The sequence below is a fragment of the Octodon degus genome, unplaced genomic scaffold (genome assembly GCF_000260255.1).
Source record: "Octodon degus isolate 3935 unplaced genomic scaffold, OctDeg1.0 scaffold00054, whole genome shotgun sequence".
NCBI lineage: Eukaryota > Metazoa > Chordata > Mammalia > Rodentia > Octodontidae > Octodon > Octodon degus.
The window spans coordinates 11,845,169-11,863,707 of record NW_004524630.1 but is presented as its reverse complement, the minus strand read 5'-3'; the positions used below and the strand labels follow the sequence as shown (position 1 = coordinate 11,863,707).

At 47.5% G+C, this 18,539-nt stretch overlaps 1 protein-coding gene across 23 annotated transcripts in view; it reads left to right on the top strand.

Annotated features, from left to right (window-relative positions):
- The window catches only part of Mical3 (microtubule associated monooxygenase, calponin and LIM domain containing 3), a 218,064-nt gene that overhangs the window by 102,697 nt on the left and 96,828 nt on the right, over positions 1-18,539 (top strand). For all 23 annotated transcript variants that reach the window (XM_023717698.1, XM_004633390.3, XM_023717717.1 and 20 more), the window contains exons 2-11: positions 2,441-2,777; positions 4,778-4,985; positions 6,946-7,062; positions 7,417-7,518; positions 7,977-8,132; positions 9,622-9,722; positions 11,932-12,189; positions 12,528-12,643; positions 14,118-14,244; positions 15,135-15,231. In XM_023717698.1, coding sequence (XP_023573466.1) covers positions 2,514-2,777; positions 4,778-4,985; positions 6,946-7,062; positions 7,417-7,518; positions 7,977-8,132; positions 9,622-9,722; positions 11,932-12,189; positions 12,528-12,643; positions 14,118-14,244; positions 15,135-15,231 — 1,546 coding nt within the window. In that variant the 5' untranslated portion in view covers positions 2,441-2,513. The remainder of the gene's footprint in view (positions 1-2,440; positions 2,778-4,777; positions 4,986-6,945; positions 7,063-7,416; positions 7,519-7,976; positions 8,133-9,621; positions 9,723-11,931; positions 12,190-12,527; positions 12,644-14,117; positions 14,245-15,134; positions 15,232-18,539) is intronic.

Here is an 18,539-nt window from a genome sequence, read left to right as displayed (position 1 = left end):
GACATTGTTCATGTGAAAGTGCCTTATGTCCACACAGTGATTGGAAGTGGTTGCTAATGAAGGTGTTGTCTGGGGTGGGAGTTGACCTGGACATTCTCTGTAGCAGTTGGTGGTTCTTGGGACGTGAGCATTTGTGTCAGAGTGGGCTACAACTGCCACACGAATGTGAGCTCCCATGGCAAAACTCTTATCTTGGAAATAAAGGCCCAAGAGATCTTTGAAGTGGGGAGGTAGATCACAGGGCCTGTGTCTGGACTGAGGAGAGGCTTTGCCCCTGGAGGATTTAGGGTTGATTGCAGACCCAGGACGGGAGCATGGGGTCAGGATTGCATGACGCGTCTATTCTGCTGAGATCTGCACACAGAAAGCAAGAGGCCGCGGGCCGTGGAGTGGCAAATGCTGCCTGGGATCATCACTCGCAGTCATTGACTGTTACCCGCCACCCTTTTTTCTGCCTTTACATAAACACATCTAGTTTTTTTCCACCTCTGCAAGAGCAGTCCTCTCTCCCCACTCCTTCTGCCCCACCTCATTCTCTTGGTCTTTCTCCTGGGGTAGAGCTGGGGTCTCACGCATGCCATCTAAGTGCTGCTCTGCCATCAAACCCCATTTCCAGCCCTCTAATTCCATTTCTTACTCGATGCTTGGCCACATGGATTTGGAGACGAGCGTATGCGTTAGCAGCATGCAATAGTTTCTAGTATCCAGGACCGAGAGGGCTTGGTGAGTAAGCAATAGTTTTGAGGTGAGAAGCCAAGTCCGTGTGTTTCAGGTAAAGAATTAACCATCTGACTCATCCTCCCTGTGCCCAAAGAGCAGTGTCTGTTGCCATGGAACGCAGGTGAGGGAAGGCGGTTCCTGGCCTTACTGCTTCTCCCATGAGGCTTAGGATGCGTCTCCAAGTGATGCAGTACCGTGACACAGCATGGAGAAGAGCAGGGTGTTACTTCTCTTTTACAATAGCAGGTTTTGTTGCATAGGAATTTGCCCAAAGTCAGAGTTTTAGGGCAGAATCCTGGGCCTCATCCTCAATATGGAGCTTGGGGCCTCCCCTATTAGATTCCTCCAGCTTTTGCGCCCTGTAGCACTGTGTCAGTAGTTCCTACCACCTCCCCTCAGGCCCAGGAATAAGCTCCCTTGAAGAGAAGTTCCAACCCAGTCGTTTGCCACAGAAGTATGCTCTGTTCTTCCTGTGGCTTGGTTTTGATCTTTGGACCCTTGCCTGCTACCTCCAAAATACAGTTCTAATAGTGATAATAAAATAAAATGTGGTACAGAGGCGATGAATGGCCTGGGAGTGCCATCTCCAGCCTGTGGGCCTCTGGCCAGCAGGCGCACAAGACACAGATGTGTGGATATTTCTGATAAGGGGAGGGCGTGAGCGTCATCGTTGGTACTCCCAAATACCATGCCAAGTACGGGCAAAATGGGATGGCTCCATCACCTCCCCTGTGTGTACTCCCTCCACAGCCCTGCCCCCTTCCCCTTGCCATCCTCCTGCCTCAGCCTCCTAGGAGGGTGCACCGTCGCCCACCAGCTGACTTCCTGCTGACTTTTCATCTACACTTCCTGTTTGTCTGACTCCTATCATACTGCACTTTGCTTTCCTTCAGACCTGTATCGCATGTCTCTGTGTCTCATCTTCTCTGCCCAGGGCTTCTCTCTCTGCATGCTCCTTCCTGCTTTCAGTTCTCCTACCACTCCTAATACCAGCAGCACTCAGAGCTGGCCTGTGTCCCCAGCCCGCTCCTTCCCTGTCCCTCATGTTCCTTTTTTTTTTGTCTTTTTTGAGATGGGGTCACACTGTGCAGTGTGTACAGTCCAGGCTGGCCTTGAGCTCTCTTTGTAGCACAGGGTGGTCCCGAACTCACATGGATCCTCCTGCCTCAGCCTCCTAATTGTTGGGATTACAGGCATGTGCCACCACGCTTGGCCCTCTCTTTGATTCTTTTTTTTTTTTTTGCGGTACTGGGGATTGAACTCAGGACCCTGCGCTTGCCAGGCAAGCACTTATTCACACTTATTCTACTGAGCTATCTCCCCGGCACCCCTCTTTGATGTATCCTTGTCTTTTGCAAGCCTGACAGTTACTTTTCTTCCCATGTCTTGCACTTCTTCCCAGCTAACATGCGTCATCCTAAAAGACTCTGGAGTCTTCTCAGGTGCATCCTGAGTGAAATCCTGCCTCCCTGTGACTTAATTTCTTCTCTGCACCTCTGTAATGCTCTGTTCATGTATCAGTCTGACCTGCGGGATTCTCGGGGTTGGCAAGCAAGGACTTGTCTTGTTTGTGCGTCCACCTGTGTATGGGTCGGGGGCTGGCGTCTTCTGGTGCACATCTGTTGAATGGATTAGTGTTAGTACCCAACACTGAGCTTTGGAAAAATCTGGAAAGTGTCTACAGATACAGAAATGCTGAGCCTTTCTTTCTTTTTGTTAGGTTAAGGTGACAGTGCCGGGCGGATCAGCAGCCAGCCCACCGCCCCCTGCAGGCGTACCAAGACCCCAGAAGCATGGAGGAGAGGAAGCAAGAAGCCGTGAACCAGGCTCACGTCCTCTTTGACCGGTTTGTCCAGGCCACCACCTGCAAAGGGACTCTCAAGGCCTTCCAGGAACTGTGCGACCACCTGGAGCTGAAGCCCAAGGACTACCGCTCCTTCTACCACAAGCTCAAGTCCAAGCTCAACTACTGGAAGGCCAAAGCCCTCTGGGCCAAGTTGGACAAGCGGGGCAGTCACAAAGACTACAAGAAGGGGAAGGCATGCACTAACACCAAGGTAGGCGCTCAGCTGCTCTGGGGCCCTTGGTCCCCTGGCATGGGGCCCTTGGTCCCCTGGCATGAGAATTTGACCAGATGCCAGCCAGAAGGACCGAGTAAGCCAGGCATGATGGCGCATACCTGTAATCCCAGCATTCAGGAAGCTGAGGCAGGAGGATGGTAATGAGTTCAAGGCCAGCCCTAGCTACATAGTGAGACCCAGTCTCAAGAAAATTAAAGGAAAGAAAAAAGGAGTATTGAGTGGAAGTAGATGGGGTAAGAACCAGGCAGAGTCTAGGGTTACCATAGGAAGTTAAGCTTAGACCTCAATGAAACTGTCGATCCTTGACAGTGCATTTGACTGTTCCTGATCTATTTGAGCATCCTCTGTGTATTTACATGTTGAACAAACTTTCAGATATTTAAGAAGACTGAAGACCCTGGAAGGTAGAGTCTTTATTTTGGCAGAACTATACTTTGAACCTGGCTCTGTTAGGAGGGTGCATGTCACTTATCAGGGATGTAGCCAGGCCCTGTTGGTGTCCTATCAGGATGTGGCCTGTGATTCTTAGCATACTAGTACCTACTCTTTTTTGTGTGTGTGTGTGGAACCAGGGATTGAACTCAGGCCCTTGTGCTTGCCAGGGAAGCACTTATTCTACTGAGCCATCACCCCAGTCCCATACTAGTACCTAGTAAGGATTTGCCAGAACTTCAGACCAACTTATCCTTATATCCAAAGTCTGGTTGTGGTTCATATGCAGGAACCATGTGAACTGAAATATTTCTGTTGGTTTCTTCACAGTGTAGAGAAGTGGGTTACTATGAGACAGGTGGGCTGCCACAGGGACCTGAAATGTGCATTTACCTGTGTAGGGGTAGAGGTGAAAGTGGAAAGAGAGGTCCTTTGCTGCTGTTGTTTGAGGCGAGGTTTTGCTATGTAGTTCAGGTTGGTCCTGAACTCACTATGTAACTCAGGTTGGCCTTGAACTTGCAACAGTCCGTCTGCCTCAGCCTCCTGAGTGCTGGGGTTACAGTTGTGTGTCACTCCTGGGTCTCTTCTTGTAAGAACATCTCTGAGAAACTGGAAGAAGCCAGCAAGGAAACAAATTTGCAAATGACTGTGGAGCTACATTATTGTCTTTTCATGAGCATTAACTTGCCCTTTATGGATACCCTGACACCTACCCTAGTGGATTTATATCTGAATAGCCCATCATCAGCAATATTCAGAACATTTCAAGGCATGACTTTCATGAGCGAGTACTAGACTTCATTAAGAATGTAAGGAATATGCCGAAACTGGGCATGGTGGTGCATGCCTATAATTCCAGCGCTGGGGAGGCTGAGACAGGAGGGTGATTATGAGTCTGATCTGCATAGTAAGACCCTGTATAAACAAAAATAAATAAATATTTTTTTAATTAAAAAAAAGAATAGGAATGCAGAGCCACAAATATTGCCCGTGTTCTTTCTGTGCATATACTACAAACTGGTTAAGATCAGTGTCCATTAGCCTTAGGGTGAATACTAGAGCATGGATTTTCAAGAGCATTTCCTTGGACTGTTAGCCTAGAAATGATGGATTTAGAAACTTTTACAGTACATGAAAATTTGGGTCAGGAAAGTTGTCCTCTGAGAGTCATTTGTGTGGTAGAACTCTTTACAAAGCTTGCCTCTTGATAAAAGATTAGATGTGGTTTTCCAATCACTTGATGGGATGAGGACCCATTTAAGTATGTCGCAGATCTGTGGGTCATGTAGGCTGTCCAAGGCAGACATGTGTGGGGCTTACCTGTAGCTCTGACTGTTCAGTCTTTTCCACCCACAGCTACCATGAGCTTCTCTCAGGTCATGGAAGGTGTTCTCCTGGGACTAAGGCGTGTTTGAAATTTTCATGGGAGGAGGAGAATTGTCCTAGTTAGTGGCTTTTGAGATTGAGGGTTAGAGATCATAACTCTCTCTAGAACTGTGTTTTGGGAAGTGTAGCATTTGCCCTGAAGCAGCTGTGTTTTCCAGTGTCTCATCATTGGAGCTGGACCCTGTGGTCTCCGAACAGCCATTGACTTGTCTTTACTGGGAGCCAAGGTTGTTGTTATCGAGAAGCGAGATGCCTTTTCCCGCAACAACGTCCTGCATCTCTGGCCCTTCACCATACATGATCTTCGAGGTCTGGGTGCCAAAAAGTTCTATGGCAAGTTCTGTGCTGGAGCTATCGACCATATCAGTGAGTAACACCAGCTCTCCTGTAATATTCCACCCCTGCATGCTTGTTCAGTAGACAAGACGCAGGTCAGTTACGTGACGAATTCCTCCTACTCAGCAGCCCAGTTTCTTCTGATCTTGTTGGTGTCTACCATGTCGCACTCACACTCCACCTGGAGTCAAAATACCCACACCAGTGCTTCTGTAGCCTGGGATTCTGAACTACAGGCGTGTGCCCTGTGCTAGGAGCCTGGCTTAGGGATGCTTGAGCACTCATGTGGGTGGACAGGGCACCAGGCCAGCGGCATAGTCCAGCGGAAGCAGAACCAGGCAGGCCGTGGCGCTCTGCAGTAGGACCCTCAGATGCTCTGCTGGCGTGGGAGCAAAGTGCTGTGGGCTGCAGCCCTGAGCAAACCGTGCTTACAAAGGAAGCAGAGCCCTGGCGTGGTCATGAGTGGCAAGTCATCGGCAAGACCCATCTGGTTCGGGGGTTCTTGTGACGTCTGCAGCCAGAACAGCTCTGGCCGTTTTCATGCCATTTTCAAGCTCAGTTAGGGCTAGATTGTTCTGGGAGAGGTACATATAACTAACGAAGACAGGGATTCATTTTAGTGGCTGTAAGTGCCCTACCTGAAAATCAATTCAGGTCAATGTCTGTATTATGACATCACTTTTTTAAAAAAAAATTGATTATTAATAATGATTCCACAAAGTTGTATCAAGGAACCTTTGTTCCGAGCACTTCAGAGATGTATTTACAACTATGTTCTCTAAGTATATTCAGCCACGGGACCTTTTGCTCTTATGAAGTGGTTGTACCCATTTATTAAGCCCTGGCTGACAGCTGCCACATTCCGTTGGCAGAGGAAGTGCTCTCCCCTTCTGCCAGGCTGTAATTTGTGAAGCATCTTGGAGCCCACGGTTGTTGCAGAAATAAAACATGTGCTAGCACACAACTGAATGAGTCTTTGCGAGTGTGACTCAGAAGGGTGGTGGTTGTGGTAAGCTGAGGAAAATAAGGAAGGCCGGGCAGGGCGTGCATGTGCTCCTGGCAGATTAGTTGTGCTAGATAACAGGCTTGCTTGGCCATGAGAGAAGATTGAAGCTCATTAATTCATGCTCTGGATCCCCCTTGTGTGTGACAGAATTTATTTTGGGCCTAAGAGGGTCTTGGACCAGGGACTAGACTTCTCTCTCTACCTGGTGTTGCTCATGTGTAGCAGCAGGTAGAGACTCACTGGACAGTGAATAAATATGCAGATCTCACTGTGATAGGAAAATGAGATTCTCGATCACTTTGGGCCTCAGTTTGCACAGTGCAGATCTGTGGGAGAGGGGAGGGGGAGGGGTGGGGCGTGGTAGGGCTATGTTTCCCCCGCTCACTTGGTAGGAGTGTGTGCAGTCAGGCTTTTGCAGCTGCCCTGCATGCATGAGGTGGCTGGATGGAAGCAGCGTGATGGCATCCGTCGTGCGGAGCTGTGGAACACATGCCTATGGGCCTGCCTCCCTGGGTCTCGCAGCCGGACTGTGTCCTGTCAGCACTGTAGCTACTGCTGGTAGTGGTAGCTCTTGCTGGACCAGGGAAGAGGAAAGGGAGTCTCCTGTTGGCCACAGTCCAGCGTGTCTCTGAAGTTTGGGTTTAGAGTACCCCACTCCAGAGCTGAGGATGTACTTCCCGTGAGTCTAGAACATCTCTTCTACAGGTTTACATTTACCCTAAAAAAGAAGTAGCTAGGTCAAGACTCGGAAAATGTTTCCCGCTACAGAAGACTTTGATATGTAGGTTTATTTGTGAGACTCCCCCTCCCCCCGCCCCCACACTCTCTTGTTTATACTGGGCTGGAGATCAAGCCCAGGACCTAGTGCATGGTAGGCAGGCCTGTACAGATGGCTCGGAGCGCTGGAGTGGACTGTGGGCAGGGAGGCAAGTGGGTGCCTCTGCTCCACGTGCCCTTGCCAAACCTGTCTTTTCATTCACCCAGGTATCCGTCAGCTCCAGCTCATACTTTTGAAAGTAGCCTTGATCTTGGGCATCGAAATCCATGTCAATGTAGAATTCCAAGGACTTGTACAGCCTCCTGAGGACCAAGAGAATGAACGTAAGTTGGCTTAGACAAATGGAGAAGGCATGAAAGGACACTGGATGGGATTGAGGATGAGGAAGGGAGAAAACAAGCAGAACCGGCAGGCTGTTGGGAGCAGGAGGTAAAGGTGTGCTTTGTTCATGCACCTGCGCTCTGGAGGACTTTGGGCCTCGTGAGGAGCCCTCAGACATTTACACTATAGAGAACTGGAAGGTGGACAGAGTGTGAGCCCCTCCAAGGCTCCTTGCTATCTGGCTCACTGTTTCTGGCCTGGGTTTTGGTGCAGTCTGTATTCATGAGTATTGGAGATAGTGCTCAGAGGTGTGCATTTGGCCTGGAGTTGACCTTCATTTTGCCCCTGGCTTCCAGGGATAGGTTGGCGAGCACTGGTGCACCCCAAAACTCATCCTGTGTCTGAGTTTGAATTTGAAGTGATCATCGGTGGAGATGGCCGTAGGAACACCTTGGAAGGTACTAGTTTGCGCCCCTTTGTCTGGTACATTGGCAGAGGGGACCCTGACCCTGACCCCAGAGCCCAGACCCCTGCCAGTCTTCCTCCGGACAGGGTCCCTCTTGTTAGGAGATGCACTGGACCTGGAAGGCCTGATACTGCAGGATCTACCCTGCAGGTTAAAAAGCTGACTCAGCCCCTTCCCTCCCTTGTTAGATGGTTCCTCCAGTGCTGATTAACGTTCTGGTCATCTAGACTTCAGGTGGTTTGTTACTGATGTGGGAGATTTTTACTTCAATGATGAATTCTGTGTTTTGGTGGGTAAGCAGCTTATTTTCAGAGGGAGAACAACTACCCTAAAATTTTTCCATGAACTCATGCCCCAACTTCCCTGGTGTCTCCAGTAGCAGGCCCCTCACAGGAAACAGTCCTCTGCTCCATCTCGGTGTCGCTACCTCTGATTATTCTCTCCCTCCAGGTTTTCGTCGCAAAGAATTCCGTGGCAAACTAGCTATTGCCATTACAGCAAATTTTATTAATCGAAATACAACTGCAGAAGCCAAAGTGGAGGAGATCAGTGGCGTGGCCTTTATATTCAACCAAAAGTTTTTCCAGGAATTGCGAGAAGCCACAGGTTAGTGTCAGTGCCTCCTAAGCACTGAGGACAGACACTGACGTAGCTGCTCGCTGCTTTGCTCCTGAGAGCTGGGTCAGGTGGGAGGTGTTGGCGGTGCTGCAGGGTTGTCTGCCGTGTGCTTTCTACTCTGAAGTTCTGTTAGCATAGTGTTCCCTCACTGTTCATCTCTTACTCTACTATTCTCAGTGCTCAGTGCACTGACGGGGAGCTCTAGGGTACTTTTTTTTTTTTTTTTTAACTTTCTTGTTAAGTGTTCATTCTGTCTTTTACAAACTCATCTCCAGCCCCTTATCGCTACCCTGTGATGCTAAGTTACAGTGCAACCTGCCTTTTGGTAGCCTTCTCGTTTTATCGGGTACCTGGCCTTAGGTATTAAGTACGTAGTCTTCCTGAATTCCAGTTTGAGCCCAAAAGTCAGCCATGTGCCAGATGGAATGAGACGTTGTGTGGCACTGAGAGTGTGGCTCAGTGGCAGAATGCTTGGCTAACACGTGTAAGGCCCTGCGCTTGATCCCTAGCCCTAGAAAGAATGGAGGGGAAGATGGTTCTGTGGTTGCTTTTAAGTAGTTTAGATATGTAGATGCATCAAAAAATGTATTTCTATTCTATTTTCTAGAACTTGACTTCTTTCCAATAATTTATCCTGTTCTTAAAAATATAGTAAACAAGTTCTCTAGTTGCTTTCCTCTTTCTTCTTCTTCTTCTTCTTCTTCTTCTTCTTCTTCTTCTTCTTCTTCTTCTTCTTCTTCTTCTTCTTCTTCTTCTTCTTCTTCCTCTTCCTCTTCCTCTTCCTCTTCCTCTTCCTCCTTCCTCCTTCCTCCTTCCTCCTTCCTCCTTCCTCCTTCCTCCTTCTTCCTTCTTCCTTCTTCCTTCTTCCTTCTTTTTTTTTTTTTTGTGTGTGTGTGTCCAGCTCAGCCCACCCTGGGGGCAGGACTGGCATAGAATGTGGTACCCAGGATCGAACCACAGCACCTGCGTTTGCCTAAGTAGGTGCTTTAGATGGCTGGGCTATCTCACTGGCCCCCTCTGGCTTTCTTGATGACTGCTGAACAGCTTTGCTTTTTTTTTTTTTTTTTTTGGTACCAGGGCTCGAACTCAGGACCTTGCACTTGCCAGGCAAACACTTATTACTCCACTGAGCTATCGCCCCAGCCCTCTGAATAGCTTTAGCCTGTTAAGTAATCCATATCCTCTTGCACAGGTTAGCCTTGCTTTTGTTCTGTTTTTGTCATATTTTTATTTACTTTTGATTATTGTTTTCTGGATAACTTAAGGTGTTATATGAATTACAAGACAGAACAAAGAGAAACAAAGCTTTTCTTGTTTTCAGGAACTAAATGTGCAAGAAATTAGAATCTGAGCTAGACATCTTTCCCGCCTAGAGTTTTCCAGCGCTATCTCTGCAGACCCAAGTACAATCTTCTGGCTGCCCTGAAGCCTCGAAGTCAGCAAACTCTTTACACATACATTTGTTTTCTGTTCACAGGTATTGACTTGGAGAACATCGTTTACTACAAAGATGACACACACTATTTCGTTATGACAGCCAAAAAGCAGAGTTTACTGGACAAAGGGGTGATACTGCATGTGAGCAACGGGTTTCTTTCAAGCCACTTATTTGTTGACCTAGTTAATGTGATCACCAAGAGAAAGAGTTTTATTAGCTGATGGGTTTTTCCTGCAAAGGAATGAAAATGAGCACTGAAGATACCTAGAAATTGTTTATTTTATTTAGTATAGTTTTGGAAAATATCATGTTTGAGAAAAGTGTATCATTATATAATATTTATTATAATTGCAAGTAGAAGTGGAGAGGTCTGCTGAACTTGAGTGTCATCCTTCTACTTCAACAATTATCAACAGAGTAAACACTGTTTCAAGAAAACCCCAACCCACTCCCCTTACTGTCAGATTATTGCAAAGCAAGACTCAAGGTATGTCGTGTGCACAGATTCAGTGTAATTTTAGGCGTCTTGGTTTGTGGGGATAGAGAATTTCATACATGACCGGTTACTAGTTGGTGAGTGGGTACTCTTTATTGGGAGGCGGCGATAGCAAGAAGAGAATCTGAGCCAGAGGCAAGGGTTGCTACTTACGGCAGGCTGACGGTGGCTCTAGTTTTACTGTGGATTTTGTTGTTGGAGGGCCAGCGATCTTTCTGACTCAACCACAAGGCAGGCTCATCCCAGCTGTTTCTGGGTGATGAGTGTAGGTTCCGCCCTGAGTTGATTTTCTGAAGTCGGAGACTCCCAGGGTGGATGGGGTGGGGGTGGGGGCTCCTTCAGGAGCGGCCTCGGGTCTCATTGTCTGAATATGAGCGTTGCTGTCCCCATGAGATGAGGCAGAGAGCACCATCAGATGGTGGATCTCAGGGAGCCCTTTGTCTGCAAGACGACCGTGAATCATCATTTAGTCCGAGTCACACTGTTGCCTTATGTGAGGACAGAGCGGGGAGCAGGCTGAGGAGCACGTGCTTGGAACAGGAGTCTCCCTCCCACCCGTGAGCCCCGTGTCTCCCTCGGCATAGAGGTCCTGTGTATGACGGGAGCAACGGGACAGAGCGGCTTACTTAGCCCTTTCTGTGGAAACAAAAGCTAGATGCACTTGGCTCGCAGCTTCAGAGTGGGCTTGTTCATTATCTGCTGCTCTTCATCGCCGTCACTGAGCACAAGGTCAGCACGAAGCACTTGGGCTGCCATAGGACCAAGTTAAGACTTAAGTGTACTGTCTTGGCAGAGCTGTGGTTTAGGACCGAAATGAGATAAGAGTAGTTTAGAATGCCAAAATCTACTCTTATTCATTACCCTTTACTTCTACTCCAGGTTTATTTTTGTAGGGGGCGGGGGCAGCACCTTCTGTGTGTATAACTAAATTCTAAAACCATTATGGCCACTTAATGTTGAACAAACAGTTTCCAGGACCCACACGAGTGTTTGTGTTTTGCTTTTGACATCTTGTAGTTGTAGCTGAAAGTACTGTGGGCGGCACTTGGAACCGCAGGCCACACTTAGGAGAACAAAGGCTTAGCTCAGTGCAGGGAACCTCCAAATCAGGAAAGGAGTTTTGCCATCCTGTGTGGAAAGCTTTTATTATTTTTCCAAGCCAGGACTCCACTACATAGTTCAGGCTGGGCTTGATGTCATGACGTTCCTCCTACCTCAGCCTCCCGCTGGCATGATAGGTGTGTACCGCTATGCCCAGTGACAGCCTTTTTTCTCTGACCTTCATTTTCTTAATTGGTGAGTTCTGTACAGCCTTGCAGACTCTTTTATCTAACTCTGAAAACCATTTTCAATGTATCCTGCCACGTCTTGCGTGACTGCTGTGGCTCGTGTTCTTATATCCTTTTGGCCCCCGTTGCCACATTCTTCCTTGGGGTGTCATGAGCCACCCAAGGCTGTTTCCTGTGGTCCCAGCAGCCTACAGCTACCATAATCATCCAAAAGATGATTGTGCAGTTGGTACACATAGACCATGAAGTGCCCTTTCTGTAGAGTACCAGCATGTGCATGATTTTATTTCACATGGGAACAACGCTGTGAAGCAATTTGGCCACGATCTAGGAGCAGTGCCTTGCTCCAAGTAAAATCAAGGCTAGGACTGATTTTAGGCAGCCAATTCTATGTAAAAATGGTCCAGCATTTTTTCTTTTTAATCTGTGTAAAAGGTTCAGTTTTTGGAATAAGAAAGCTGCAAAAATAGATATATCTGCCACACACCACGTGGTCCTGGCTGGCCTTGCCAGTCAGTCCCTGCCTGGGCTGTTCCATCCTGTGCATCTTCTCTCTCTGGCCAGGATTACACTGACACCGAACTCTTGCTTTCTCGGGAGAATGTGGACCAGGAAGCCCTGCTGAACTACGCACGGGAGGCAGCGGACTTCTCCACCCAGCAGCAGCTGCCTTCTCTAGACTTTGCCATTAACCACTACGGGCAGCCCGACGTGGCCATGTTTGATTTCACATGCATGTACGCCTCTGAGAATGCTGCCTTGGTGCGGGAGCAGAACGGTCACCAGTTACTAGTGGCCCTGGTTGGGGACAGCCTCCTAGAGGTACGTACTGGGTCGCAGGGCTTTGTGGGGAGGGTTGGAGTGAAGAGCGTGTCTGGGTAGCCCGGTGAGAGGTGAGGGTCTGCAGCCTGAGGAGCTCCCCGCCGGGGTCACGCCAGTCAGGAGAGGAAGGCCAGCAGGCCCTGGCAACCCCGGCTTGATGAGAGAGTGGAACTCCTGTGACGTTGATGCCCTGCCGGCTCTCAGTTTGTGAACTACAGGAGTCCAGGGTCCAAACAGTAGCCAGGCTCTACTGTCATTAGCAAATTCTTTCTTTGTTCTTTCGCCTCCCTCTTTTAAAAGATGACTATTTTGAACTCTATGTTATGTCTTGCCTGCAGCCTTTCTGGCCAATGGGAACAGGAATAGCCCGGGGCTTCCTCGCTGCTATGGACTCTGCCTGGATGGTACGAAGCTGGTCTCTAGGAGCCAGCCCCCTGGAAGTCCTGGCCGAGAGGTAAGGGGAGAAGCCGTGGCTCCTCGGAGAGGACCGGAAGGAGGGGTGGCTGCTCCTGGGCAGCCGGGCTCTCCCTTAGCATTTCCTGAAATCATAGAAGCCTGGATTATCTGTCTGCTCTCCTCTGATCCCTCTCTTCCTTTCTTTCTTGTCTTTCTTTCTTTTTTCTTTGGTCCCAGGGATTGAACTTGGGACCTTGTGCTTGCCAGGCTAGCACTTATATATTCTCTGTCTCTCTCTGTCTCTCTCCCTCTGCCTGCCTGCCTGCCTGCCTGCCTCCTTCCTTCCTTCCTTCCTTCCTTCCTTCCTTCCTTCCTTCCTTCCTTCCTTTCTTCCTACCTCTTTCTCCCTCCCTCTTCCTTCACCCCTTCCTCTCCTCCTTCTCAGTGTCTAAGTTTATTTGAAAAAGAAAAGTGAAGAGTGAGGGGAAAGCTGGCTCTGCAGAGCAAGCTTGGCCAAATAAAAGAGGAAAAACTAAAATAAAAGTACACCCTGGAGAACACAGGGCGGACTCTTATGAGGCCATACAGCCTCTAATCTCGCTTTCTAAATGGGATTTATGCTGGACACAGTGGCACACACCTATAATTCCAGCACTTGGGAGGCTGAGGCAGGAGGATTACTATGAGTTTAAGGCTGGCCTGGATTACATAGCAAGATCCTCTAAAATTCAAAAAGGTAAAAAAGGGAATTTATAGTGACAAATAACATCTCAATTTTTTATTCCATTGAACAGTGGTATCTGATTCTTTTTTTTTTCCTTTTTTTTTTTCTGATTGCTTTATAATTACATCAGATACATGAAAATGGCAAATCAGATCTTCTTTTCTTTCAACCAAGAAGACTTATACTGATAAAATCAGTGTGATAGTGGGGACTTGCTAGCATAGGAAATTAAAAGTGACTAGTTCAGAGGAAAACCCTAAACTCTGTATAAACATTTATTAAACCCCTAAATGTCGGATGTTTTGAAGTCAAAACTCTCAGATTTTCTTACTGATAAAGAACTTAACACCTTGACCAAGTGAATTAGACAGATAGTTTCCCAGATGAAACTGATAGTTGATACCATTTCAAATCTGTTCTTTAAAGTGTTTTGGCTAAATGTGGTAGCAAGTTCTTTTGTCATCTGTGATTTTTTTTTTCTTTAGAAATAAAAATTGGAGTTCTTGGATAACTCAAAATGCAGCCGCAGTGGTTGCTTTGCAAGTGAAAGCCAGGCCTGTGTCACTGCGTGTAGCGTTGTCTTTGCCCTTCTTGCTAGCTCTCAGCTGACCCGGGGCCAGTGGAATCACTGAGGGTCCATGGGGCGGCTGCAGCCTGTGTGGGATTACAGGAAGCGTGTCAAGGCTGAAGATCAGTCTTGCTTGTCTCAGATAGTTGGTAGGCTGTCAAATCAGAAGTCTTACATGAAGAGAGGGAGGTATGCGTGCTGCTCCTTGCTGCTCTGAGTGCGTTGTGGATATTTTTGCAGGGAAAGCATTTACAGGTTGCTGCCTCAGACCACCCCTGAGAATGTGAGCAAAAATTTCAGCCAATATAGCATCAACCCTGTCACCAGGTATCCCAATATCAATGTCAACTTCCTCCGGCCCGGCCAGGTAAGAGCCTACTAGTTGGTTATGTACGTGGGGGTCTGTTGTCAGAACTGAGCAGAGCTCTGATGTTGTTGTAACTATGTTGGCATTTTCCATACATATGTTTAGTAGTCTCATATGCCTTCGCATATACACTTTCAGAAATCTAAGTCTGTCTGTGGATTATTGGTACTTTCCATCAATACATGGAGTGATAAAGGCAGCGTGTTGTGAATGGCTAGCAGAAGATCACACACGGGCCCGCACTGGACCCAGGGCTTAATGTTTCATTTGCCTTCCACCTGCAGTTTGACCCTTTGGGCTTCTGTGTCTATGTTGGTAAAATCTGTGGTTCATAGGAAGCCGTACTTGTCCTATGGAGACTGTCAGGAAGGCCCTCCATGGCTGACTACATCACTTTTAACACAATGTTGTGTAGTTAGTGTTTGTTTTCTTATAACCTACATCATTTCATGAAGGACTTAGCACATTTGTGAAGGGGATATAATTTGCATGTCTTGCTGTTGATTTGCTGTGATTTGCATGATTGTCTCAGCTCAGCTGCACACAACTGTCCCATCAGGTGGCACCGGACAGTCCTACTGCTTGGTGTGGACAGCCCAGTGGGATGGCCATGCCTGCTCTCTCTGTGGTTCAAGGCGGCAGGAACACATTAAAGGTCACCATTATAGCTTCTATTATAAGCCTTGCCGTGGCGCTGGCTGTGTAGCTCAGGGGTGTAGAGCATGCTAAGTTTCTGGGTTCAACACCACCCCCACCCAGCACCACAAAAAATACAGACTTTAACCAACCTGTTTCTCTAGCCTTTCATCTTTGTCATCCTGCTTTTAGAAAAAAATGTGTACCTTTGTGTTTGATTTTTCTGTCCTTTCAGTTTTTCAACTTTCTTCCAGGTGCGCCATTTATATGATACTGGAGAAACAAAAGATATTCATCTGGAAATGGAGAACCTAGTGAATTCCCGAACTACTCCCAAACTGACCCGCAACGGTGAGTTCTCCGCTGGTGGCTGTCTGAGCGGCAGGCACCATGTTGAGAGAAGCCTGCACCATCATAGCACTCCAAAGCCAGTGGTCCTCGAGCTGGGTGGTTGCCTTCCAGGGCATGTTTGGTTGCTCTGGGGAAATTTTTGATTGTCATGACTTAGGGAGGTTGTCGCTGTCATTTAGTGGGGAATGTAGGGATGCTACTAATCCTCCCACAGTACACAAGGCAGGACCACGCAAGGAAAAATGACCTCTGTTATGAGGATAAAGGGGTAAGTTGGGGGGCCGGGGATATAGCTCAATGGCATAAGCGTCTGCCTGGCAAACGCAAGGTCCTCAGTTCAATCCCCAGTGACACAAAAAAAGGGAGGGGGGTAAGTTGGATACAGATGCCGGAGACAGAAGAGTGTAAGCTCCAGAGGACATGCATGCTCAGAGTTTGGGGGGAAGACTTGTAGAATTTGTGGTATTTATTTGGGTAATGTGACATTGCCGTTGTATATTACAAAGGTGAAAGGCCAGTCCATATTTAGTGTGTATTTAAGGACCCCTGAAAATTTTTTTTTTTACAGTTTCAAAGCTGATTAATAGGACAGTTTCAATAATCAATACATTGTACATTGTTATTTTCTTAGTGGTTATCCATAGTACAGGAAGCAGACAGGATTTCCTGTCCAAACACTATTAGTACACCTCTTTCTTTTCATTAAATTAAGTGAAAGTAGCTGTATATTTATCCTATTTTGTATGTATAAATACAAAATGATCTTTCCTTTGTATCCCTTTTTTTTTTTTTGGTCCTGTCAGAGGTGGATATTCTATTGGCATCTAAATACTATAGGTGTTTGAATTCAGCTAAACTATCTAGCAGTCTATAATGTTAGTGGGTTATCCTCAGAAGTTACTGACTTGAGTCTTTTACAGCTCATCATATTGATATGGATTTACTTTATATACCTTGTTTTTATACTTTTCTGCTGGATGGTTAAGACCAAGATAAAGCAAAACCTATATAACAAGAAGTGTAACTTTTGTATCTGATAAGGTCAGTCAAGTACTCTCAGGATTTATCCTGTAGCCCTGTACTGTACTTTGTAGATCCTTTGTCAGTGTCAGCCATGAGGCTGTCATGGCCATTGCTTGACCATGAAGATGGTTTTTGAAAGGAGAGTGACAGGGGCTGGGGAGATGGCTCAGTGGAATAAGCACTTCCCTGGCAAGCGCAAGGGCCTGAGTTCAATCCCTGGTTCCACCAAAAAAAAAAAGGAGAGTGACATTGAGTATGCCTGGTCAGCTCCATGGAGGTGGGCTGGAGAAGGGAAAGGTGCAGGTGGAGGGAGATGAGTTAGAAACGCCTTGCAGTAGTCAAACTGCAGGTGGTGAAGGCCTGAATCTTGTCCTGAGCTGCTGGGAGAGGAGGGAAGAGGCAGTGGGTCACAGAGGGACTCAGACTCGGGGCTAGGAGTCCAGCCCCAGCGCTGGCATTTGGAAAGTACTCAGAGATCCCTGCATGTCGGGCTCCTTGCTAGTGCGCAGCCCTGACCTTTGGTTCCCTTATCTTTGAAACGCGAGTGACAGCACCTCGCTTACATGGTGATCATGAGGGTTCTGTGACGTGGATGTGGTGCTGATTACTGTGCCCGGCATCTAGTGGGCTGCCGGTGACAACGGCGGTTTTGTCACTGGCATCATTAATTATGTGAGAGAGAATATTAAGAAGTCGGAACTGATAGGCATTGGCAGGAGATTGCTTTGGGGCAGGAATGGATTTGTGTTGGTGTGTATCAGTCTAAACAGGGAAGTGGGAGGCTGAGAAGGTGTGAGCTCCATTTCGGACATTTTAAATGTGATACGCTTTTGGGGTGTCAAAGTGGATATGAGAGTCAGCGAGCAGTTGGAAACATTTTCATCTTTTTTCACTGGTATGTCATCTCCTTGAAACCAGAGAATTTATCTTGTTCACTGTCACTAGTTTGGGGCCTGAAACACCGATGTTGCCCGGGACATATGGGATAGATGACTGCACAGGCTTGGGAAGCAGCTGAATCCAGTTGGTGTCTGAGCCAAGAGATGGCATCAGGAGTGGTTTTATGTGCAGTCTCAGAGCACAAGTCCACAGTAAAGGACATCAAGGGGTTTTCATGATGCTCTGTTTTTACCTTATGTTCACAAATTACTGAACGACTTAGTGCAAAGCTAAATATTTTCAGCTGCCTGAGGGAAAGGAACAGACTTTGTTGGATGTAAGTAGGAATTCACAGATCATGTTAAATGATCCATATCAGAGCTCTTCTGATGCAAGGCTGCTTGGTCCTAGAAGAAACTAAGGATACAGTAGGCCCGTTTGGTTTCTTATATGATCATTTATTTTATTTTATTTTTTTAAATTTTTATTTATTTATTTGTTACAGATAGTTTCAGGGTCAGCATGGCATATGGTACTAGGGATCGAACTCGGGTCCTTGTGCTTGCCAGGCAGGCGCTTAGACAGCTGAGCTATCTCCCCAGCCCTATATGATCACTTATAATACAGTGTGCCACACTGGCATAGGGGGTTGTTCTGGTCTGGGCCTCATTGCCTGGTCAGCATAACATGCAGCTTCCTCACTTGAAGACTGCTTGGTTCCCTGGGAAGCGTGGGAGCAAGGCTTGGTTTGCTTGCAGGTTAAGATGCTGCTAGATAGAATGGCTGCTGGGTAGAATGGAACCTTTTCTAATCTGATCTTCTTGTGTTGCTTTGGAGGAACAGGCTTCCTCAGGCACTTGCCAAGCAGCTCTCCAGGGAAGTCCGAGGGTCATATAGCGAGGAAGGCAGCTCAGAGGTGGCACGCCCCCATCTCCACAGCTTCTAGGAGTGCTGCAGGCACACACGGCTTTAGTAGGAGCAAGTCTGTGTCTCTCAGTTGTGGGATACCAGTCTGTTCAGAGATGGATCTTAGAATCTGGATAAATTGGTATCTAAAGTTAGATTATCAGGGCTGGCCAAATAGCTCAGCAGATTAAAGCTCCTGCAAGCAGGAGCAGGGGCCAGGGGTTCGATCCCCAGGCCTGCCATGCCAGCCCCGCCCCCAGGCACGCTGAGACTGCAATTTTTTTAAAAAATATTTTATTTGTGTGTGTGTGTGTGTGTGTGTGTGTGTGTGTGTGGCCAGCTCAGCCCACCAGGGGGCGGGGCTGGCATGTGGTGCTGGGGGATTGAACCACGGTCCCTGTGCTTTGCTAAGCTTGTTCTAAGTAGGTGCTTTAGACCACTGAGCCATCTCACCAGCCCGAAGACTGCAATTGAGACTAGGTATGGTGGCACATGCCTAT